General features: G+C 46.4%; 1 protein-coding gene across 4 annotated transcripts in view; it reads right to left on the reverse strand.

Annotated features, from left to right (window-relative positions):
• NTRK3 (neurotrophic receptor tyrosine kinase 3) overlaps window positions 1-26,052 on the reverse strand; it is a 217,142-nt gene that overhangs the window by 137,315 nt on the left and 53,775 nt on the right. For all 4 annotated transcript variants that reach the window (XR_012624858.1, XM_074837433.1, XM_074837435.1 and 1 more), the window contains exons 4-11: window positions 25,031-25,099; window positions 17,345-17,502; window positions 15,084-15,226; window positions 14,353-14,494; window positions 11,851-12,147; window positions 8,338-8,361; window positions 7,414-7,484; window positions 5,545-5,647 (exon numbers count right to left, since the gene is read on the reverse strand). Coding sequence is in view for 3 of the 4 variants with exons in the window: in XM_074837433.1 (XP_074693534.1) it covers window positions 5,545-5,647; window positions 7,414-7,484; window positions 8,338-8,361; window positions 11,851-12,147; window positions 14,353-14,494; window positions 15,084-15,226; window positions 17,345-17,502; window positions 25,031-25,099 (1,007 nt within the window). In the remaining variant the exon portion in view is untranslated. The remainder of the gene's footprint in view (window positions 1-5,544; window positions 5,648-7,413; window positions 7,485-8,337; window positions 8,362-11,850; window positions 12,148-14,352; window positions 14,495-15,083; window positions 15,227-17,344; window positions 17,503-25,030; window positions 25,100-26,052) is intronic.

Genomic DNA, 26,052 nt, shown 5'->3' on the forward strand with positions numbered 1-26,052 from the left:
TCAGGGGAAAAAAAAACAACCAGTGCATGATTATAGCCAGACTTGCCAAGGCAACATGGGTCAGAATTAAGCCTCATCCTAAAGATAGGTCATGGCTCTTGCATATTACTTTTTTCCCCCCTTTAAAGCTGCAGCAATAATTGCATGAAGGAGAAAAGCCAAAAAGAAAAAAAAAAAAGATAAACAAATCAACAAAATCAAAAAGCCAGGCACCCGAGATATCTTTGCAGGAGCTGGTCCTCTTGAATCAGCACCCTGGAATTGTTCTGCAATCGACTCAGCGGACAGTTACCATCTGTTTATGGAAAAAAATGTTAATAACCCCCAATCATAATCAAATAGGCAACCACTTTACTTTAAGCACCTATTAACTAATGCTAAATTACAATGGAACAGCTCTGCAAGTACTTCTGACATCCACATGCACATCAGCAGTGCCAGCACTTTGATCAGGGCTATTAGAACAAATACCAAAAGAACTGATAGCGATGTGATTCCTCAAACATTACAGAAAGCGTGGGCAGTACTTATTTGCTGTTCTGTCATTTCTCCCCCACCTCCTTGTTGTTTCTGCCTATTCAGAAAAAAAATATGTATATGCATGTGTACAGATGTACACACCACCCACCACAGCTGACCCTGTGAAAGCCTGGTCCCCTGTGTTTTGTTTTTCTGTCCAAGGCTGAGCTTCCATATGGATTCTCTGATGCCCAGAAAGGCTCGAGGCATTTCCACCAGTAGGGCATCACTCGAGTTGTCATCCTCTATTTAGCCCCTCTATTTCCTTGATGCCTGTAAAGGCATCTCTTAAGTCCTTTCCCCCTCTCCTCTGGGTGGAACTGGCCAGCAGATTCAAAAGCTGCAGCAGAGAAAGGGAAAAACCGGGAAGGCAGAGCTCTCCACACACACTTGCATCTGCGCAGAGAGGCTGTGCGATCACACGCCTTATTTCTTTAAGAAATCAGATTAAAAAGCAATCTACTCTTTGCCAACTGTAACCAAGTCTGAACCATTAGCTGGCACAGTCTCCACCCAAGGAAGAAAACCTCATTTGGAGAATGCAAGTAGTTTTTAATCTCAGAGCCTGTAAAATAGTTCATCTCAGCAAAACAAGTGCTCTTGTCTCTGAATTTTGTCTAACATCTTTTCTCCCCGTATTTCAGCAAACTCAATTTGTCTTTTATTTTTTTTGAAGTTGTGCAGCACCATGAATACTTCACACACATACACACAAGCACCCATCCATTATCCTTAGGCACTTGCAAATGTAACAGAAAACAAGCAAAAGGAGCACATATTTCAGTCCATCAACCTAAGCATTTACATGGCCTCCATCACTGTGACATCCAAACATTTTGTTAGTCCCTTGACTTTTCTGTGCCATTATTGCTGTTTTATGAAATTTCATTTTTGTTAGTCCTGGGACTTGCCTGTGGCTTTTTTATTAGATTATGAAATTTCATTTCCTGTCATCTGCTGGAATTAAACTTTGATCAGAAGACACAAGCTTGCAAGGCTTGTGGTGACAAGCCTGACCCCAGAAGGTAAGGTATAAAACCCTCCACCTCCGGCGGGCAGTCAGGGAACACGGGATACCGAGTCCAGAGCTGGAGAAGCAATGACCGAGCGCAGTATGCTGGGCTCCTTACTCCCATGTGGTCTATCCCACCTGTAAAACCCATTCCCCTGGGACACAGCAGTAATCAGAAGGGCCCTTCCTCCCATTTTCTTGATCTGTAAGATCCTATTCTTCTTCCCACACTAATACAAGACTTTAAAAAGCATCTCAGTTTCACCTCTGGATGCATCACCCTTTAGCAAGTGGTTGCAGCCCATGTCTGCAACTTCAACATGTCTCAGTTTTACATTCACTTTTCCCAGCAGTTTCCCCTCCACTGCCTCCATGTTGCCCATGTAACACCACGTTTCACAAAAAAGCTCTTTGTTTGCCATTTTCCTGCCACCTCCACCACCCCAGCTCCCATCATCCCCCAGCACCCCCAGCTATGGGAGCCAAAGTCAACAAGCAGCCAGAAAGGGGATCTGACCTCCGCCATCCCATGTTCATGAATGCACTCTCCAGGGGGAGCAGGGAAAGGCGAGGGGGATGGCACGGAGCCAGCCTCTGTGAGCTCAGCCAAGGGATGCCAAGGAGCCAGGAGCACAGCATGACTCCCCTTCACAAGGAGCTTTTGTTGATGCCACTGCTCCGGCCCGTTGACGGCGCACTTGGCAGCACAGGCTTTTCCACCCCTCGGCTGTTGGCTGTATCAGTAGCCAGGTCATAACCAGAGCAGTGGCTCTGCCAGGACTCAGGCAATGCTCTGAGGGTGTGCTACCAGCCAGAAGAGGACAAATGTTGACACACCATCTTCTCATAGTCCTCCCCCAGTACACGTGCCCTGTCAGACAGTGACTTTCTTTTCAGCAAAGGCAGCTGGGATGTTGGACACCTGAGAGCCTATTAGTCCACTTTTAGGACTGGTGGGCAACCCAGCAGGCTGGTCCAAGGAGACTTTCCAGCCCAACATGACATCCAACCTTGTCAGTCCAAGTTCATCTCTCTCTAGGAGATAAACCATCTGCTTAATGCTAGGAGACACAGAAGGAAAAAGATGTGCTCAGAGAGACTCACGAGGTGCTGTGGATAACGTGTCCAACATGAGCACACAATGTTCTGCATCCGTGACAAAAACAACAGGAAAAACCTGCTCCTGCAGGCCTGCCAAACTGGGATTTCAACAAGTGGCAGCATATCAGCTGGCGACAAACAGCTCCTGATTCAGGGAATGATGCACTTTCCCAAAAAGAACTCAGGGTTTGGATTTTTTTTCTTAGTAAATGATAACATGCTGGGTGCCATACAGGATGGCTTCTGCACAAGAATTAACCAATAATGAGGGACCCGGAGGAAAGTGCTGGCTAAATGAGATTTGGGGGTGGTTGCCAGCTGCAATGTCCTGAACAGAGTGCTAGAATAAGGTAAAACCTGTATGTGAGGCCCTGGAAAAGCAGCTCAGGACCACTCAGTAAAGTGATTTGATGATTTGGGCAAGGGCTTCACCCCATGAATAGGAAGCCTCCAGGGAGAAGGAAAGGAACAGCAGCCCATTAGCAGAGTGAAAGAGGAGACACCAGGGAAAGAGACATCCAGGATGCAGAAGACAAACACAAGCTTCAAGGTATCATTGCCAGATTGAGACCATCCTCAACAGCTCAGCTGAGACCACAAAGCAACCTAAGGAGAGAACAAGGCTCTGGACTCATGGACCTGCTGAGCAGCAAGGAAGGAGAGCTTAGAAACTGCATTTTGGAAAGCATGGAGGGGACTGTGACATTTCTTGTGGGGGTGAGAAATAAGTCAGCTACAGCTGCCAGGGCAGACCATAGCCAGGGTACCACCAAATATTCCAGCCACTGCAAGTGAATGGAAGAGTTGTATTTGTGTTGTGGATGAAAAAGTGGTGAGGTTTGGTAGCAAGCCTGATGCAAAGAAAGGAGATACAGGCTAAAGATGCAAAGCCATGCATGGCAGTTGACAATGGTGCTATGGCTAAACAAAAAGGCATAGGCAGAAGAGACACTGGGGAGAAGCAGGAGGCTCAGAGCAGGTAAGGCCATGTGCTAGGGAGACTATGCACAGGGCAAGAGGATCTGCAGCCTCCAACAGGGAGCAGAGATTAGTCAGTATGAGTAGGATGTCCATAGTGGTGCCTATGACACTTGTGACTCATTAAAGAGCTATTTCTCTGGTTTTAAAGATGTATTTAATTTCTGTCGACTCCATCTCTCCAAGCAACATCAATAAAACTTCTAGAAACTTTGTGGTGTTGTGGTTTCATATCAGAATTGGAAGAAATACAGCATGATGAGGAGGAAAACAGGCTTTTCTGGCTGAACATTTTTGCCTCCCAAAAACTGCACACACAAGGGCCCATCACAGCACCCCTCTGGTTTCTGGGAATACAGAAAATCCACTAACACACTTTATCCAAACACCTCTGAATACATACACACATGTGTTCACCAAGACTGGTTACTCACATAAGGTTCACTCCTCTTTGATTCTTCCACTACGGTCAGAAGTTACTTTCCCTTTTTATATTTGTATCTCTAAGCCCCATCAGTGGCAAATGCCCAAGCACTTCCAAAGTGTTCTGACAAATCCCTCCAGAAGGCACGTAACATCATCCCAATTTTACAGATGGGGAAATTAAAGCAGAGACAGAGGTTAAGACAGTTAATTGCCTACGGACACTGAGTCAGTAGAAGTGCTGGGAATTGATCCCAGGAACCATGTCTTCCATTCCTCTACTCCACCCACCAGTCAGTACACCCTACCAGATGGTTCTTATCATTGGACATATGGACTAAATATTGCTAAGTTGGTGTAGAAGATTTGCTATTTAATTAAATGTCCTGTCTTCTATCTCCATAGGATGCACAGGGGAAGCTCCAGCCAGAAACTCATCTGGACCCACTCAGGAAATGTCTCCATAAAGCAAACAAAGCCCTAGGCAAGCACAAGAAACGTTCCCAAACCTATCAACCTGCCCTGCAATGCATACCCCAGCAAGGCCAGGAAATACACTGCGACTCAGGAGCCTCAGAAGCAGCTCATGTTTGTCATGGCCTGGCTTCAAACAGTGTATGCATGAGCCACCAATTAGCTGAGAACTACTTTGTCATATGAAGGCTCTTCCTCCAGCCTTCACTGGGCACCACCAACGCTGCCCAACTGGATATACCAGCAGTCACAAAAAGCACATGGCAGAGTCATCTACTTTCTTCTGGCATTAGCTCTATCGCATGACAGCACTGGTATTGGTAGGACAGAGGGACCAGTTCTGCCTGGCAAACATCAGATGCCTTCTTACTTTATAGTCACTACCAAGGACACTTGAAATAGCTCCTAACATGGTTATTCATGACACAGAGGAGGACACCTTCCAGCAGAGAAGTAGCAGAAAGACACCTTCCACATTGCTGAAAGCCAGGTCAGCAATTGCTTTCCCAGCAGGGACCTTACAAACTTACAGCAGTGTCTCAGTCCCCATTCAAAGACAGACACAGAATGGGTGCACCTATCTTTCCAACAGAACCCAAACCAATTTCACATCCTTTCCCCCCTTCGCACCCTGTGCTCTGCACCCAGTGCAACACAAGGGGAAATCCATGTGTCATCAAGTCCACAAAAAAGATTTCAACCAAGAACATGCTCTCCTGAGTACAACTCCCTCAATGCATGGCTGGAGGGAGCAGGCTCAAAGGTCTTCTGGGCAACCTGTAGATGCAGTTATGTACTGATGAGGAAAACACACATGTACTTCTACTCAGCAGAAGCACATACAGGTGAAAACCACCAGCCAGTATATCTTTGTTACTCTCTCAACAAGCAGAAGAGGGCTGGACAACATTCTCTCCAGAAGATTTGCACCAATACTGACAATGTAGGAATAAAGCCACAACACCTTTCCATGTGTGCTATAAGAGCCGGACAATCCTGGAAGGTGCCTCCTGCTAGAGGAAAGAAACTGCACGTACCTTTCATCCCAAACTTGGACCGCCGGCCATACTTGTTGATCATAATAAAGAGGACGACCAAGAGGACACAAGCAAAAGCTGCCAGCCCAACTGCTATGGAAACCTGAAAGAAAAAAGCCTTAGAGTCAAGACAGAGGAATTTAGGAGTCTAGATTGGAAACACAGCACCTCCTTGCCCAGTTAACCTTTCCATAGGCTCACACCATCTGCTGCAGCCCCATGGATATCTGCTAAAGCAAAGGGCTCTGGCACAGCTTGGAAGCATCACAGGCTGTTTGCAGGATGGGAAGGTCCGGTATCTCCCTATCAGCGATGCTGTTCTGGCACCAGTTCTCCCCAGCCTCTCACTCCATATATCTGCAGGGAAGGAAGACTTCTGCTCCAATGCCTGGGCTCTCCCTTCACTGTATCACATCATGAGCCTCCATTTCTGACATCACCACTGTGCCATGATGTCACAACACTAAAGCTATACTAACCTGAGCTGGGAACACACAGGAGCAGCAGAAAATTCTTTAGAAAGAGCAACTCTGCTTCGATCCAAACACCCCTCAGGACAAAGAATGAGGGAAAATAACACACCACAAAAAGAAAACAGAAGAAATTAAGTAGAACTGTTCTGGGTTTTTTTCCCCCAGAAAACATTTGGTTTTCCTAAAGCCTCTAATGGTTCCCTGTTTATTGTAGTTTTTAGTAGTAAACATTTATACTACAACAGTGTCCAAAGTCCTTCACTGGAACTGTAGTTCCACTGTGTCAGTGTACAAGCAGAGAAAAGAAAACCTCCTTGCCCTAAAGCGTTTACAATCCCAGGCTTATTTTAATATTTATGAATATTTATTCCTTCAAGTCTTTACTCGAGATACTTTTATTGCATTGATGTAAACAACAATTTCTTTGGCATTTGTCCAATTTTTCTCCTGTACTGGGTCTTGTGATGCATTTAGACTTTGCTTCCTTTTACAAAACTGTATTCTGCTATAATAGAAAATACCTCATTTAACCAAGAAAAAGTAATTTCATTTTGCAACCCTTTTCCCTGACCTTGATACATTAGCTACAATATTTTAAAATTTTTTATTTTACCACACTCTATTTTCATCCCCCAGCTTGATTTCTGTGCTTTATATTTAATAAACAGTGCACATTATTACTCCAGTCTCACTGTTCAAAGCTTTCACTTCAGTTCTAGGGGATTTTCAGTTGGATGAGAACTGAAACCAAGGTGGATTAAGTTTTGTTCATTCTGTTAACACCTGGTGGGTTTCAAGATCTTAATTCTTTCCCAGAATTAGAGCAATTGTGTAACATGCTAATTTTTTTTCCCAATAATTACACACATTTTTTTTTCTTCTTCTTCTACCTGGATTCTGCAGAAGACAGACAATGTTGAGATCTGATAAGCTGTAGGCTTTCTTTCCTTTTTCATTTTTGGCATGCCCTGCAGAGCAGGAGAGAGGGCAAACTGGCATTGACAAAATTGAACCAATCTAAATCTGAGTCCCTCACAGGGCTAAACTTAACAGCTCAATAATAGTATGAAACACGCAATTGTCTGTTTGTTTGTTCTCTGGGTGCTACTTTTTTAGAGTGAGAATTTCTGACCCTGCCAGGAGCAACTTCATAGGATGCCTTATTTTCAAAGAGCTCTCTGGTTTCACACTGCAGACCTAAGAGGATCAGATGGTTTGTGTCAGTATTTTACTTGCCTGACACAAGCGACAAAATCCTTTTGATTGTTGTCTTGAGTCATAAGAGAAGAGATTTTCCTTGCAAACATCTCAAAACAGCACAGGAATGTAAATACTGAGTCATCAATAACAAGAAATGCATGCAAGCCAGTTCTGTAGAGAAGAGGACAGGACTCACCCCAAAAGTGTCCTCCTCCGGTTTGTGGGTCACAGTGATCGGTGGGGTGGGACTCACTTCATAATCACCGACTGAAACCAAAACACCAAAGACAGAAGATTCAGCATGGCTCTCATGGGACTGCCAAGGCACCAGCACATTCCCAATGGCAGTGTCTGACCTAACAAGATCCAGTTCACCCCTAACAGAGGCTGCCACTTTCTATTTCAGAAGGCATCAGAGTCAACCATCCGAGTTTCCTGTGCACATCAGCAGAGAAAACACAGACGAGGACAATGCTGATGTCACTCCAACCTTACAAATGTGAAACATTTGCGTGCCTGGTGTCTTAGGGTGGGGTGGCCTCCACTGCTGAGCCATGTCCTAGAGTTCTCAGAAATCTACTAGGCTAAGTAGGGTTAAAACACAAGACTGACTCCAGCAGAACTTGATCCAAAGAAACAGTTACTTAGGTGGTTTTTGGAGGGGAAAACAAAACAAAACAAAAAAAACCCCACACAACAAAAAAAAGAATCTGCTGAGGAAACACTATAGAAGTTGAGTCCTCCTTCTCATCCCAGTCCACACTAGAATGCACGTTATAAATGGGCCATGACACACAACTCCTTTGGGGATCGGCCAGCCTGCATCTAGTTAAGACCCCTTCCACTACACCACAGCCAACCATCATTTCCACTATAGGATCTTCTTCAGGATGTCATTGGAGGGAAATGTGCATCTCCTGGGCTCTAGAGATTATCCAGCCAATCAAAAGTTCCCCAGACATCTTGTTCATGCATGAGGAAGCCAGGACCTTGTGCAACCTCTGTCAACTTGCTTTTGGCTTCCTGATTTTTTCCTCCAGGAGCATGTCAGTCACAGAGGGGCAGGGGGAACCACAAAAACAAAACACCCACAGTACGCAAAGGGCAAGGAGACACTTACTTGAGACAAAGTTGTCTGTACTCTCTGTGGAAAGGACAAAGAGAGAAGCAACACCGTTAGCAGTACAGCAAAAGGAGAGTGGTCTCATTCCCAGCCCACCTCAGACACACTCCACCACCCCAAAGAGCCCAGGAAACCAAATTTTCATATTTTGTCCTGTTGGGCAACTGTAACTGGAAATTGCAGCACATGTACTAGCAGGACATGCTGGAGGTCAGGATGGAGAGCACAGGGATAACTGTGCAGGGCCCTTGGTCTGAAACAGGAGGGGAAGGATGGTACTCTAAGGCCAAAATGGAGAACAATTATCAGCATGCTACCCAAACTTTTGAATGGTCGTTAAACAATCCTGCTTTCAAGCAGGCGAGCAAAGCTCGATAGACAAATGGGGCTCAGAAGGATGGAGGCAGAGGGGAGAGAAGCAGATTTTGCCTTGCATGGCAGTGTTCACCCAAGGACAAAGTCCTACAAGGATGAGGACCAGCTCCCAGGGAGGAGAGCAAAGCCTGGGGCAGGGGGTTAGAGGAGACCTCCTCTGACCTCCTTTTCATGAGCCGCTCATAAAAGCTAACAACATCTGAACTGGACATGGAGGCTGTGGCTGTCCTAGAGCTGCCTCTTGCTTGAGACAGCCACACCAGTCCCTGCTGTCAGCCTCTTGACTGCGCCAGTCTATTCAGTAAAGCTCCTTCAGCTCCAAAGGCGGCCAAGGCCCCAGACGATGAGGTCTAAAGCTCTCAGTGACACTCAGTTTACATAGCATGAGAATAACGTCAGCTTTCAATTCACTCGCCCATGTAAGAAATTGAGCCCGATATTAACTGGAGTTTACACAGCTTTGCTGGCAGAGGGCTCCTGGAAGGACGCTGAAACATTCACACTGAAGTATGGGTGAGGTTTGGAAGGGAAGCGTAAAACAACCCCCGGGTGACAAACACAGCTTTCCAAACCAGGGCAAAAAAACCTGAAAAAATATTTTTGTTTCAAATCAAGCAGAAGAGTAACTTTCCTTGGCTTTTTCTAGCAAGAAGGGGTGGGGGGAGGGGGGGGGGAAGGAAGAAATATTTCATTTGGAGACCTTTTTTTTTTCCTATTAAAGCAGACATAGTCTAGTCATAAAACTCTTGCTGCTTCTACATTTTCCCCTTTCCATTTTTCTCTGCTGGACTAAGCAAATTCAACGGAAACCCACGAAAAGTTTTTCCCACTAAACCCTATTTTTCAAAGTATAAAACATAGCCAAGAAATTTCAGTCAACTTGAGTTCTGTGAGACATTCCCAAAGAACTAAACACTCCTCATGGGGGAGGAAGGTACATTGGTACATAAACCTTTGTAGATTAAATAAGGAGATGGTAGCCAATGTAGAGATGCCAATGAAAACCTGCAATGAGATTTTTATCAGGATATGACACAAATCTGTCCTGGGAGACACTTCCCTGGCTCCTAGAGCCACATCATCACAGAGAAGCAGAATATGACACAGGACATATCTCCCAGTTCCCACCCAGCTTCTAACAACACCTTTCTCCTCTCAACCTGGGAAGCACAGTCTGACACAGTACCAACAAGAGGCTGCAGATCAGGGGTTTCTAAAAAAAAAAAGACACCACCATCACAGGTCCTTTTCTATGCTGATAGGAAATTTTCCAGGCACTACACTTTCATTAATTAATTAAAACTAATAATCTCATCCTGGGTAGTGACAGCAAAACTCTTCACATGTGAATAGCTATAGGCAATAAGCTTCTTGAAGGAACCACACTGGGGAACCTTCAATTTGTGGCATTTTCTGGAAGAATCTATCTTCAAATTATTGGGAAATTATAAAAGTCAGCTGCACTGAGTGTTAATGTCAGCTGTGGCAGTGGACGGAGCACCAAACTTCAAGGAAGGTAAATTACATCCTGCATTGGGCTGACAGGGTCTGTCAGGGTGAGGAACAGCTTGGGACTTTGGATCAGGAGAAATAAAAGAAATAGGTCAATTCCTGCTGAGAGATGATTCAGGCTCAGTAAGTACTCCACACCAACAACACAAACAAGGCGTGGGTGAAGATGCACTCACAAGGGCAATATTTTACATATATTTCTCACAATCCCATTCTCCCAGAGCCCCTGACACAGGAGGCTCTTCAAACATCAATGTGCGTTCCCACATTACAGCTCAGATCCATTTCCAAAATCAGTCCTCCAAAACAGCAGATCTGCCCCCTTTTCTGGAGGTCCAGCACCTACTTAAGAGCTGTCCCTATTTCACAGATGGGGAAATTGAGTCACAAAGGTGGGACCTGACAGAGCTGAGACTGCACACCCGTGCGCCTCTCCTCACCCACCTACATTTGATAAGCTGCTCTTCTGCCCTGACAGAAGGAAACATAAATAGGTCAGATAGTCAAACAGGGCATCATCCTTGAAGACAGAATACAAATTTTCCACTCCCATCCATATCAGCCCATTTGTTCAATTGTCAGATCTTCAAGGCAGAGATTTGAGTTTGCATTTACGATATTTGACCTGCGGGAAAACTCTGTGTACATATATGGTGTGATATAAATAATAAATGAGAGTACCGTTGGAATTTTTCTATATTTAGCAAACGCCCTATTTTGCTGGATTTTCTTGGGCTGCAGGGGCCAATTCAGAGCTGCCACTTTCTCATGGCATCATTCCTAAAGGCAGCAGAATGCACAGATCTTAACTCTATGATGGCCAGCGTGGTGTTGCAATGCCAGAGAGCAGACCAAGACCCTCCATGCTCCTGTAGAGCAGACAGGTCACCACAAAAGTCTCTAATGCACTCCCCAGAGCAGGATCTTCATGTCCTCAAATGCTTTTTTTTTGCAGTTAAGCCCTGAATCTCTAGGGAGTACAACAGCAGATTCCAAACAATCAGTTAAGAAATCCCAGCAAACTGCTGCAAAGCAACTAATTGAGCTGTTGCATCTTTTGTAGACCTGTCATTCTGGAATGGCACAGGTCATATTCAGAAAGAAAACAATCCTGACACTGCTGCATCCAGCCTTAATCATTTCACAAATGCAAGCTAGAGGAACAAAAAAAGGAAGAGCTGCATCACTTTGAAGGACTTTTCTTTTTTTAGCTTATAACTAGCAGTCCCATAGAAGAATACTTTCTCTCAGAAAAATTGGGCAACATTTTTGGGGCGCCCCAGAGGAAATCCAAAATCACTGATCCAACTTACACCCTATTCCCACTGAAATCCCTACAGATCTTGGAAAAAAAACCCAACACTGTAGAATATGTTACACAACAGAAATCTAAACCAATTAGAGTATCTCTCTGCATTAAAGAGTTGTTATGACACCAAAACACACTTGAGTAGGAGAATCAGGCTGGTCAGAAGAGGCCTCCAGAGGTCACCTCTTTCATCCTGCTGCTCAAAGACCAACTTGGGTTGTCAAAGCCTTGTCTAGGTGCAAGGATTATTGCTGGGATCATAGTAAGACCTTTGGATTGCAAGCAACCCTAATGAGATAAACTGAATATCCTACCTGGAAAGGGCTTTTCAAGGAAGTGTCCTTTGATGGTTTGGTTGGCTGAGCCCAGCTGGTTGGTGGCCACAATTGTGTAGTTGCCATTGTTGTAGTGAGTGGGTTTGTTGAAGAGCAGGCAACCCTCAGACACTTCCCCTTGTTGGTAAAACTCCATGTGGATGATCTCTGTCTCCCGAAGGACCTGGCCGTTGTGCAGCCAGTGAAGGGTGGGAGCTGGGTTCCCATGCACTGCAAATGCAATGCAGTGCTCCAGGTGTAGCACTGGTTCCTCCAGAGTTAGGATGCGAGGGGGATCTAGCAGAGAGAAACATGGCAAGCTCACAGCACACCTCCACCCACATCACATCTCTGTGCACCATGGAAATTAAGATTATTGAAAATGCAACCTCCAAAATCCCTTGTTCCTTCTACTCTTTCCATGGATGTTTGCACAGAAGCAGTCACAAGAACCACTCCATGCTCCCCAGAAGGAGGATCTGAACCACAGCCAGCTCTCTATAGCTTCTGAACAGGGGTACAGCTTAATGACAGGGATGGTTCTTTCACCAGCCCAGAAACAATTAAGCTTGGAGTTGCCCGGTCCACACACTTCCTGATGCTCTCTCAAGGGATCACAGGGAGGCTGACTGTTCCCATTAAGGAGGACACCGTGACGTAGCACTATTACATTACACATGTGCAAGCTGCCCATGGGAGCTTTCCAGTCGCACTGAGAAATTTTGGATTGCGTAGCTGTGGAAGCAAACATCCCTCAGTGACTGCCTGTCCCTGGGGGTTCTGACTGCCTGAATATCCCAAAGGATTTTTCACCCGCCAAGCACCCTCCAGGGGTGTTTTAATTAAAGGGAGTAGAGTGGGAGAAGGAAAAGAAAAGCAGAGACTCTGTCTGCAATTTATTGCATATGTATTGTCTTCCCCCCGGGACACCCCAAGAATTCAAATGTTGCTCTGCCATTGCTTCTGAAACCCCGTTTGCAACGCCTACATGTAAGGTCCCAAACCCCAAGGCTGGCAAGGTTTGAACTAGAGGAACAGAGTTTTGTGCAAAGACAAAGGACACAAAAAGATGTAGGTCTTCCCTAAAACTCTCCTTTTCCTGGTACCATCCAGCTGCAAAGACAATCCATGGGGCATCCACAAGGAACAAAAACAACACACCAACTTTGACCCACCTTTTGGAAAAAAGACAGTGAATATTTCAGGCAGTGAAGGTGGTAGAAGAGAAAAAGGTGCAGAGCTGGTTGGAGCTAAGCAAGATTCTCCCACCAGCACCCAGCTACCCTGACCCACACAGCCATGTCCCAGCCACCTCCTTTCGCTCACAAGCCTAGATTTGCATGTGGCTTGTTCACATCTTCCTGGCAAGGAGGATTCAAAACAGGCAGCCACCTACACTCACAAACCCAGATCTTTTCAGCGTGAAATTACAGCCTGAGTGATGAGTCTGGGCAACAAGAGCAGGGGTAGCAGAAACTGTCAGCAGCTTAAAGGATTACATGGGTGAAAATAGGCATTGGCATGGTGTACTTTAAGGTGTGGAGGAAAACATGCCAAAACGCAGTGCAAAAAACACCTGCCTGCTGACCAATCACCTCTGAGCTGATCTGAACTTTATCTACCTCTATTTTTCAATCCATCAATAGTATTTATTGGGAGGAAGATGAAAGTAGTAAACCATCTGCTTTCCTTTTTCCTATCCCTTGTGACTGCCTTGTTTACAGGACCTCGTGACTCCAGCACTTCACTGGACATGCAACATACATGGGTTCACCAAGACTAGCCAGAATCCCATGTGGGTCTCCACTCTACCTGGTTGGGGTGGAGGACAGTTTCTCAAACTACAGAGTAAGGGCAAATATTACAGACACAGCAACATATAGTAAATCTCAGCTGCTTGAGAGCACAAAGCTGTGTAAACTTCCTCTTAAGGTCAAGTTTGTGTTAAGTTATATTAGAAAGCACAAAGAAAGTTTAGCTACTTGCAGCTAAAACTGAACAGTTGAAATTTGACATGTGTGTGTTTACACAGCATTTGCAGTTTAACTTTGTAGGAACAGATCTGAGAGGAAGCACCAGCATCCCTGAAATCAGAGGCATAGCAAGAAGCACTTGGCTTTGCAAGGGTGACATTTAACCTCCCACATAGCATCAGGGCAAGCAACTCTGTGTTTGTAAACATAATTTTAGTCCCTCTACAGCTTTTCCTTATTCTGCTGGATCTTCCAAGAGATGGGTGAAGAGATGTCCACCACCAGCGTGGCACTGCTGTTTCTCTCCTGCTCTAGCACTCATTTCTGCATTAATGGAAGCAGCAGGAAAGCAAAAATACTGACACTTAAGAGAGCTGTGCAAGGATCAACCACCTCCTTACTGTGCTCAGCTCCTAATCCTCACCCACAAAACCAGTATGTCACAGGTAGCAAGTGGCCATGCATTCAGACAATTCCCAGGGCAGCCCTCCAGCTTCTTTATGGTTAAGGTCTCTCCACTGCTACTTACAGTAGACAGTGAGCAGCACACTGGCATTGCTCATCCCCACCACGTTCTCAGCAATGCAGGTAAGCAGGAACCCGTTGTCCTCACTGGTGACATTCACCAAGGTCAGATTGATGGCATGAACATTGGTCCAGTTGAGGTTGGTCTAAAAATCCCAGAGAGAAATACAGACAGAAATCAGTGTCTGGTGGCTCCTCTCATCCCCACTACTGCCCCAAGAAGATAAGGATCACAGTTTCCATGTAAGATGTGAGAAGGTCTCCAAAATCCAAGCACAACTAGGATCTGAGTGAAGGGAGGTCTTTCCTCACCTGATTAAATACAGAGCATTTTATAAGAGGAACTACTAGGAGGGGGAGAGCCACAGCATTGTAGCACAGATAAACATGGCTTGCCTCTAGAAAAGCTTGCAGACACCTCTGTAAACAAGTCGTTTCATTAGAGGAGACACGAGTTGATTCAATTAGGGAGCACTGAGATATGGAGCTATCTCCTCTTCACTTTCCAGCCATACCCAGTGGGGGTTTTGCTGCCTTCAGGTAGTTCCCCAGTTCTCATGTGGATAGGAAGTGGCCTTGATATTCCTTTGGATACAACCATTTCATGTTTCTCACAGCAGTCTCTACCATCTATCTGACCCTCTGCCCTGCATGCACAGACCTGGGGAACCCATGGCAGCTGCCTTGCCCCTGCTACATCAGGTGCAGGCAACACTGAGGTCCTACAGCCCCTACCTGGTGCGTGTTGATGGAGTGGAGATCGGCCACCGTCCAGTCGACATCGGGCAGCGGCGAGCCTGAGCCATTGCAAGTGATGACAGCGTTCTCCCCTTCCCTCACCGTCAGGTTCACATGGCTCACACTGATCTCAGGGAGGTCTAGGAGAGCCAGACACCAAGGCGCTCAGGTGTGGAGCAGAGTTTACTGCAGCCAGCCACAGGACATACATGTGGACCCAGATCCCACCAAGCTGTTTCCCAAATCAGCCTCCAGCACCCTGGGATAAGCAGTATGAGGCAACAGCATGACCTTGTCCTACCCAGTGAAGGACGGGTCTTGGAGATAGGGGAAAATGTAGACACTGGATATGTGCCAGCTGAACAGACCCTCCCATCACATTTGAATCCAAAATTTGGTGTCCAGTTCTGGCTGCTCTTCCCTTCACACAACCCCCATATCCATCCCTTCTATTCCCACAGAAGCTGCTCTTGTGGGCAGTTGCCTGGGATGGGAAAGCTGCATGTGCTGGGAGAGGATCCAAAGTGTTCCCACCTCCAGGGACAAGGCGCAGAGCACCCAGCACTCTAGGTGAGGAAACTGTCCCTCTCATTTATAACAATCAAGAGAAAATAACCAAGGATGTGTCCTCATATTAACTGCAGCTCTCCTAATAAAAGGTGCCCTTGTTGTTCCTTGGTAATGGCAGACTCACTGATTTATGGTGGCTCTGATTTACACCCCTTCCTTACTTGCCACAACAGGCACCAAATATCCTTAAAACATGAAACAAGACAGCACTGTTTGTGAAAAGAAGGGAAAACAGCCACCTTGCATAGGGGAGGCTTTCTGGGCTGTTCATAGAGGTAAACTGGGTAGGGAGAGCAGGGGGCGACTGACCAGTGGTCTCCTCCCATCATGAGGCAGCAGCATCCATCACACCAACCCAAAGACATGGATGGGGATACACATAATTTCATTGCCATCAGGGAGTGACACCAGGAAGGAAGCAACATTTCACTGATTTGGGGGGATGCCAGAAGAAAGGAGGCAGCAGTCAAGGCCTGGCAAAGATGCATAGGTGGTAGGAATCAGCGGAGAAGGAGATAGAAAGGACACATACAGTCTCTCCAGGTCGAGCTGGTATCAAACGTGGCCACACCAAGCCACAATAGCCCTCAGCACCAAAGGACAAAGACAAATGGGGTGTTGTTACAACACCCCTTGAGTCATCTCAATGCTTGAACAGAAAGACTGTCCTCTAGAGGAAAGCAGATCAGTGTGGCTTCCTGCCCTTCCAGGAGACTGCGAGGCCAGAGAATGTGCTCACCCTGCACACCAGCACATTCGTGGTCCCAATCAGCACCCTGCTGTCCGCTAGAGTCTAACACCACCATTGATGGAGTCACCTCTCCTCCTGTCCCTGATCCCTAAGGATTTTTTTTTCCCCCCTCTAATCCTTGCTGATTATTCTTCCCATGTGGGAAGGAAATTACAGCACACTCTCAAATCTTTTTAGTTCATCCACATGCAGGCATACTTTGGCCAATTTCCAGAGCTTAGTAAAGGGACACTGTGAACTTGAAAAAAAAAAGTCATGCAAATTCAAATGTGCATGCAGTTTGTCTACTACTGCTACAGAAACAAACCCAGCTTCCTAGAACAGAAGACAATCATCAGAAAAAGAAAACCTCTGGTTTTCCTCCTTTTATCAGCCTGTGAGTTTGACAGCTGCTTGCATATAGACAGTTTAATTGTTCTGCTGAAGGTACACCTCCTTCCCCTTACTCTGCAAGGGATGTTTTCCAGTAATGGCAATAGCAGAGTAAAAACTGACACTGAACAGGCAGCTGATGTGTGAACAAGGTGAAGGAAAAAGGGATAACTATTGAACGTGCCTCGTATTGCTCCTGAGGCCACTGGGCTCTTTTAGCAGGAAACAGAGATAAAGTCATTCCTGCCTCTTCCCTACAGATATGGGCTTTCAATTGAAAAAACAAAACAAAAGAAAATGAATAGAGATGTGTATTTCCTAAGAATAATTATGAAAGATATGGTGGCAGTGTCTTTTAACAATATGCTGTTTCTAGGATTTGTTAGACAAAGAAAGAGCAATATGAAAAATATCCCTTTTCAAGGCATCACATAGACTCATCACAGATGCTTTGTCAAGCAACAACACTACAATGAAAGAAATGCCCCAAATCACCCAATGCCTTCACACAGACAGAAACAGCACCCTCCTGGCCTCCCTTGTGCCCGGCCCTGGGAGTCCTTACCGCACTGGGTGATGTTCATCTCCTGCAAAGGGATTATGGCTGCATCCATGTTCATGCAGTAGAGCTCCTGGTACTGCAGGTTCGCCTCACCCTTCTCCTGCCAGAGCTGGATCCAGCGGATGTCGCAGCTGCAGTTAAAAAGGTTCCTCTCTAGTCTCCTACAGGCAGAGAGAGCATGAGAAAGGATGGTGGAGTGGGGAATGATGAGCAGGGCCATCGTCTGGCTCTGGGCTCCCCGAGGACAACAGCCACCATGCAGGTGCAAGGGGCCCTTTAGAGCTAAGGGAGAATCTCCTCCATGTTATTTGCCTGGGGTCTTCTGACACTCGTTATTCATGTCTCTTCTGCCTCCAGAGAAACAGAGGTTACACATCCATGCGTTCACACAGTCTCCTTCACATACGCTGACAAGGTTTTACATCTCCCAGGGCAGCACGTGAATACATGCAACATCTTTCACTGCAAGATCTGCACATCTGCAGCTCAGTCCCACGGCCGTCCAGACCCCCAAAACATTCATCCCTCAGCAAAGGACCAGGCAGCTCCCCACTGCCCTAAAATATTGATTCACATCTTCAAATCCCACTTCAGTGAGGGTCCAAGACCCTGCTCGGCAAAGCACACCTCCAGCCCCCACAAGTGCTCAGTGAAGATGGCAGCTCTTCTCCCGAGTACCTTGTAAGAACACAGCCTCCTGGTGACCCAGGACATAAGCTAATATGCAGGGTGTCATGCATTTTAATCAAATCAAACAGCACTGCACTAAGACCCTGCTGACCTGGCCAGGAGAAATGGAAAAACACACTGCCTTTAATGTACTTCATTTAAAACACACTTACACATAGTTTATATACCAGGAATGTTTATTATAATTGATTTTCCAACCTATTAACCATTTCATTTACATTTTTAAAGCACTACAGTTCTCTTTAGAGATGCAAGGAGGGCAGGTCCCAGCAGGAAGGAGAGCCTGGTGCTCCGCCAGGACAGACTGAGTTACCAGTGTGGGTTGCAACAATAACGTGAGCAAACAAAATATCTCCCCACGTAACTGTGACACAAAAGAAAATAGGGAGCAGAGGAGTCAGCACTGCAAAAGGTGAGCTCAGTCACCCCAAAGCAGAAGGGCATCTCCAAAGGTCAAGCCATTGCTCCACCTGATATCTAGATCCCCCTTGTCATACAGGGGGAAGTTGTTTTTCTGGTGTTCCATGTGTTACTGCAAAATTCATGCTTGCTTTTACAAAATTAATTCCACCAACTAACAGGATTTGGAAACAACCTTTCAAACACATGTGCAGCTGCTGTTTTGTCAATACGGTACTGCAAAAGGAGGAGGAGGAGAAGGGATCTCTTCTGGTAGCACCCAGGGGTGTTAAACCTGAACCCTAATGATGCCACCTTGAATCTTCTCATAGAAGAAGAAAGATGTCATCTGACCTTTTTTTTTTTCCTAGAATGAGCACTGAGTTAAACTTCACTCTGTGGCATTTCCTAGTTCATTCATTTCCCATCAAAAGCACGTAAACCTTTGCAACACAGGTACAGGCTCAGACAAGTGAATCAAAGGCCAAAGCACTAGGATTTAACAGACCAGAGCACATTAGAGCAGTGATTTGGTGGGATTTGAATGACAAGACATTCCCTACTTGCTACAAACAGGTACTGCCAGTGCCTCATGCAGGCTTTGCATCTTCTTCAGCATGACCATGAATCCACATTCTCCTCAAGATTCTCTTAAGGTCACTGCTACCAGCAGGACATAGGACGGCACACAGGTAAGAGCCATGGACTCAGCTAACAGCAGATCAGGTAACTGGAGTTGTACCCTGGGACATGACAGGGAGCCGGTGGCGCTTCGAAGCAATGGGGGAGAAATTCTGCTCTGCTGCAAATATCCTCACGAAATGAGGCTGCCAAGGAGAGCTGCTGTCCTAGCACTTGAGGGCAGCTCTGTAAGTAATAGACAGCAGCCTTCCCGGCCCATTGCTAATTCATGACAGGCCATGAATAATATAGGAGCAGTGGGCTTCAGGGCAGAACTAACCCACGACCTGCCCCAACATCAGTGATGTAACTTGCTCTAATCGAGACCCCCACAGGGGCTTTTGCACAAATTAACTCCCATCACTGGTTGGATGTGCCGAGTGCCACCACCAGCTGGCATGGCCCCACGGGTAGGAGCACAGATGCGTAGACCCATTTTCACTAACACACATTGCAAAAGCACTCTTGACACATGGGAGATGCTCTTCCTCCTTGTTTGGTGCCTGGCCTGCCATGCCAGCCAGCTCTCCAGAGGTGCAGGGAATCTCCAGGGATTTCCACCTCACACTGTCCTGCACATGTCCCAAAACTTGGACCTCCATTTCTCTCCGCAGACCCCATCCCTTGCAGGGATCATGAGGAGCTGCAGCTCCTTCCAACTCTTCCTCCCACAACTTCTGTAACACTTCTTCACTACCTACAACCCTCTGCTTGCTGAGATAAATGCACCTTCCCTTCTCTGCAAGGAAAAACACCTTGAGGACCACAATGGCACCTTATGGCCAAAACCCACTGTTGGGCCAGAATACATCACCATGTGCTGTGGAGACATCTCCCATCACAGCAGGAAGGACAAAAACTGGTGCTGAAAGGCATGGCAGGGCAGCCAAGAGGTCTTCATTGCTGTTGTATGCTTAATAGGTGCAGCAACACAGCAGTGAGAGTTAAGGCAAGGGGTTGCTCCTCGGGAGATATATGCAACAGAGCTTATTCACGGAGAGGACAAGTAAACCCAAAGGGCATTTTTCATAGGTAACCTTAGCCTGGAAATGTTGTTAATGCATCACTTGGTTGCAGGTACTCACAGAATCACAGAATCGTCTAGGTTGGAAAAGACCTTGAAGATCATCTAGTCCAACCATTAACCTAACACTGACAGTTCCCAACCACAGGGAAGTTGGGAACTCAGGAGCTGTGCACACTCCCACACCTTCTGAAGGCCTTGTTAAAACTGAAAACACCTGTGAGAAATCGCAAGTATCACAACTGCAACCAAGCTGGGCTCTCTGCACAAGCAAAGCTTCTCTCTCCACAGAGGCATTGGCCCAAAAAGGGACCAAACCTGTACACGAACCAGAGCCATCCACCAGCCCCAGGCAGAACAGAGGCTTGCAGCAGGGCGTGCTCCAGGCACAGCCCCCTCATGAAGCAGGTACACTTGCAGGGCTTGTGTCTGGGACAGAGGAAAACTGGGACAATCATGACCTGCACTGTCATTCAAGGGGATGATGATAGAGATGAAGACCTAGAGCCATGTGGCACCAAGTCAACTCTTCAGAAACAGCGATGTTGCAGCCCAGCTTTGCTCCCCACAGAAACCTGTACCCGCTGCCTCCCAAAACTGCCTGGACATCCCACACCAGGGATGAGACCAGTGCAGGACAGGGATGCCATCTGCATCACAGTATGTACTGGGACAGCTAGGACTTCACACACGCACAGAGCAGGGTTGGGTTTTTTTCAGGCTAGGCAGCTAAATGAGACACGCCCTGTCCCACACCTCCCCACTCGTCAGCTAAAACAAAGCTGTCTGCAGCTAAAGCCTCTCAGAGGGCAGCGGAGATCCTTGCCACAATTCTCCTGTCTGTTTTGATTCACATAAAACTGCTGCCAAGGTTTCATACACTTGCAATTAAAACACTCTCCTACCTCAGGACTGAGACCGTTTCCCTAAGCTCGAGAACCAAAAAGCGCCCAGCAGAGACAGAACAAAATCTATTTTTGTTTTTCATTTCTATTTATTTCCCAGAACCAGAGCTTCTCTTGGCGGTCCAGCCAGAACTGTTATTTCCAAACCCCTGCCAGAAAGGGATGGGATAAAAAGGGAAGAACTCAGACAGGGAGCAACGCGTGGCGTCTGACGGCTGGATTAGCTAATGCAGAGAGCAGGCAAGTACCCACTGTCTAGCTACAACTCTGTTAGTGTGACTGTTGGTGGCAATAAGTTTTTAAGCTAGAGTTGCAGACAATCTTAAGTTGGGCTCATAACATTAACAGAGATGCTGCTGTGCCCCATCCCCATCAAAGCCTCTTGCTATAGCACTGCTACTGCAGGGCAAGCTGGCAGGGACTGCTGGTATTAGAACTGCTGATGGGCCGGTCAGAGGGGCAAGATGTTCAGGACTACAAGGTTTTATACAATCAAAGTTGTAATTGGATCCAGAGTCTTAGGTCTTTCCGGGAAGGAATTTCTTGAAATGTCAGCCCTAAGCTCTCTGAGGACATGACAAAGGAAGCCAAGGACATGACAGAGGAAACCAGCTGTGACTTCTGGATAAGAAAGGCTCCAAGTCCAATGTTTATGAGCTGTTGCATGTGTCAGATGCTTCCCTGTGCACACTCAGCTTCAGGCTTAGGAGAGGTGTGCACATATTAGCTCGAGTCCTGCTGGTCAAGGTCAGCCTGTGCTGTAGGAGTTAGGACTGGAGTTACTGGAAACCATTCCAAGCCTTGCTTCTGGCCAGGAGGAGAAAAAGATAATATTCTTTGGAAGTGTGCCTCATTTTTGCCATCCTTTCTTCAGTGAGTCAGCAGGGGAAAAGCTCAGCTCTGTTGAACAAGAAAAGAAACTCTGCTTTAAAGCAATACCATCTCCCTGAGCTTGAGATGCCTTGAATGCAGCCAAGCAGCTGTTTCAAGCCCTAAATTCCCATCCACCTGCCTGCTCTCAAAACGTGGCATGATCTTCACATTAGTCTTCTGCTCTTTCCTCCTCCATGTTCACCGTGAGTGGCTTTGCCAGGTCTCATGTTCCCTGGCAATCTCCATGTCGCATCAGCTGTAGATCCTCTCCTCCACTCTTCTGGAAACAATCCTCCCATCACTTCCCTTCCCGCATGCTCCACTGCTCCAAGCTGCCTTGCTGCACATCGCAGTTTTGCCTTTGATGACTATCCTCCCTCCATATCCATGATTGCCTGGTAGCACTGGGGCACTGGTACTCAATAGCATGCCTCTGGTGAACCACTTCAAATCAGTGCCTGCTTGTCCCACCAGCCCTCCCCACAGACCCAACCCTCGTGAGCAGAGCAGACTCTTGCCAGCATCTATCTTCCCCTGGGGACTTCTGGCCTCTCCACGGCTGTGCACAAGTGTTGCTGCTCAGCCTGCCTTCCTCAGGCTTGTTGCTTCTGCATTGGTCTCTGCTGCTCATCGCCTTTTTCCTTTCCAGAGAGTTTTGGCTCAACTTCAAGTCCTTGGCTGATGTCAGTCTGTAACTCCCTTTCTAGCTTTCACCAGTGCTTCACACTCACTTTATGTGGGCCACGTATTCTGTCTTCTTCCCAGATTCTGGAAGCCTCCTTGGAGCTCAGTGTGCCAAAAAACTGTCTTCTACTCACCCATCCTCTGCATTTCTAAAAAAAAATACAATATTTCCCACTTTTGTGCATCCATTACTAATTTCTCTCCATCTTGGGGATTTGTTTTTCCTCATCAACAGGTCCCATCCTTCTAGCACTCAGGATCATGACCACTCCACAGTAGATAACATATGTCTTTACCTTATTTCTCAGCATCTTTATGTGAACAATTATTCAAAGCCCATAGCTTAAGCTACATTTCCATGATGTCTTCTCTCAAAGAAATCTAAAGTTCAGCAGGACAGTTTCAGGGTCCCAGGGAGGACACTGCACTCACATCCCCCTGTCCCATTAATACCCACATCCCTATGGGTATCAGCTAAATTATCCCTCTTCCATCATGCTTTGGGGTACAGCATCACCATGTTATTCTGATACTGACCATCCTACCTGTGTTCACGTGGATGGAGGGTCCTTAGTGACCAGGAGCCCAGAGGGCAACATTTGCTAGGAAGCACCAGTGACAAGGCAATTCTTCAGAAAAAAATAAACTTGACCAGGCTCTTACTCCAGCCCAGCCAACAGCAAGCCAGACCTTGCAGGCACACACATTTGTAGGTCTAAACTGATCACTGGAGTTGGTGCCAGGGGGTGGTTTGCCAAGACCCCTTGTGCAGCATGGTGGCAGGAGAGGTCTGGCCAAGTCTCCAACCCCATGTGGTGCCAAGCCTCCCCACAAGACACCGTAGACACCACACATCAGATCAGTACTGCTTTCCCACCCCATCACCTCTTCTCACCAGCCAGCCCTGCAATCTCCCACATTTCTACCTACATTACTTCTTTCATCAATCGGTGCTTGTTATCTCTGAACACAACTCCAACTGTAGCCAAGTAATTCATCTCCCTCCTGTTTGCCAGGCTGCAGAACGCTGGCCCCAAGTGACTCTGCTGACACCAACCAAAGCCACCCCAAGCACACCAGCTTCCCTGTCAGGATCACCACAGCAGGACCACACAGATGTATTCTTCATCAGGTGGGGACAAGTACACTTTGCCGCCCAAACAGCAGCATCTTAATTCCCTTTGTGCTTGGTACTGGTCTTTTGAGCCTGATTTGGGCTGGCAGACCTGGGACATGCCTGAAGAAACAAAATATGACCAAATGAAACAAAGCCACATAAAAGTGAGCCCCGTTGGAAGTATTCCCATTAATCTGCAGGCTCACCGTTACCCCAGGCCCTGCCAGTGCCTCTAGCTCATGACTGCAGACCCATTTGCTCCTCCACTCTTGGGTCTCTCTTGGGTAACAACCATCAATCTGAGTTTTGCCAGACAGTGCAATGACAATAAGTAAAGGTCTAAGAATACAAATGACTCATGCTATTAAACTTGAAACCTGAGCCAGGCTTGAAAAATATTTAGAGCTGTAATCAGCGAGGAGACAAATTCCAAATTCAGCATTTTAACTCTGCAAGCCAGATTCCCCATCAGAAGGGCGTTTCTCTATTTTCTAATATCACTATTAGTATTTTTCATTTAACAATTTGACAGAAATAAAATACGTTGCAGTAACACCGGTGATAACACACTTACTCCCACTTGAAAGACTGTCTTTATTCTTTCATAAGTCACTTCTAGCTTACAGCTCTATTGATCATCAGTGAGGATGAATGGAGCTTCCCAGGATCCTCTGGGACAAATCCTACATATATATATTTTTTTATACCCACCAAACAACTATTTCTAAAATTCAACAAAACAGGTCATCAGGGCAACGCTCCATTGATTTCGTGTCCACTTATTCTTCAAGCACAGCACTGAATGCTCCATCAATAATTCAGCAGGCTGAAGGCCACCAGTGCCCCAGGAGAGACACTATCTCATCTCCCACATAGGAGCTGGGAGGTGCCTCGATTGCTAGAGAGTAAGGGAGTCATTCACCTAAAAAGCAGGGGTGTCTTCTAAATCATGTCGATCAGTTACAGAAAACCAGTTAGCCCCACCCTGCAATAGATGAGGATCAAGTATTTGAAAAGATTTTCTCAAAATCTGGCCTAGTAAGTATTTCAAATGTGTTCCCAGAGTTAGTCAACCGTTTACTACCCCAAGCATGACTTGTTCATCATCCCGACATTAATTAGCCAGCTGCTGTGAAGTTAAAAGAGAAGCAGTTCTGCTCTGGTGCTCCCGTACCCAGGAAACCCTCCCAATGATGGTGCTGCCCACTGGAGTTTTAGGTAATTATTCACAGGCATCAAAATAGCTCTATTTGGAAATCATTCCTCCTCTCAGCCTCCCCTCTTCTCCCAGAAGATACCTCCAGGGTGGGACTTACAGTTCAAAGAGCCGCAGGGTCTGGAAGAGTTGCCATGACAGAGTGGTGAGCCGGTTCCCAGAGAGGTCTCTGAAAATTAACGAGAGAAAAAAAAAAAAAAAAAGAAGTCACAGTAAATAATTCCTCCTGCACGTGGCCCTACCGCCTCTGCAGAGCTCATTGACGGGGAGGCTGTCAAGCAGTTTAGGACCCAAGTTTAGACTTCATAATGAGAGATTTTAATGAGGACAAACCCAAACGGAAGCTTATAATTTTTTTTTTTTTTTTCCAAGAGGGAAAGTGCTTTATACCCTCCTGCAATGTTAAGAAAAAACATCCAAAGAGAGCAAGGTATATCTGATTCTTGCCCATGAATCTGGAGCTCAACCAACTGTAAGTAGAAAGAACAAGTCTAGTTTCATAACCTGAACAAAAAATTAAGTACAAACCTCATGTTTAAAATAGTAACAGCCAGGTTCAGACGACAGCATGATGATTACCCAAGGTGTTATCATATGATCTGTATTAGCTGTGCGCTCAAAGTGTCCTGGTACGGCTGTGTGTTGTTTGCACCCAGGGGTACAGCTGCTACAGCAGCCAACAGCTCCCCATCCCTCTCTCCATCTGCCCAAACTTGCAAAAACATAAATCTCATCTACCTGGGAGAGCTTTGCAACTCAGCAGACATCGCCTCTTCAGCTGAAAGCCAGAGAGGATGAAAGAGTGTAAAAGAAACCAAAGTACTAAAAACAAGAGAAAGAAATGTGTTTGGGGCAGAGTGAGTAGAAAAAGAAAAGCCCTGGGTTTCTAATAGCATGAGAAGATGGTAATGAAATGCTTTCTGTAGTGGGCAGCCTTCCTGGGGACGTTTGATCAGCTCAAGACCCACCAACCGAGGGACCAACACATGGGGTGAACAGAGGGATGGGTGGTCACAAGTCCTGGCAGAAGCCTAAACAGAAAACACAGGAGGTGCTGCCTCCCATCCTTTGCTGAATCCGGCCCCACCAGTTCTCTCCCTGTTGTGAGCTGCCCGGGTGGGC

The sequence above is a fragment of the Strix aluco genome, chromosome 12 (assembly GCF_031877795.1).
Source record: "Strix aluco isolate bStrAlu1 chromosome 12, bStrAlu1.hap1, whole genome shotgun sequence".
Taxonomy (NCBI): Eukaryota; Metazoa; Chordata; class Aves; order Strigiformes; family Strigidae; genus Strix; species Strix aluco.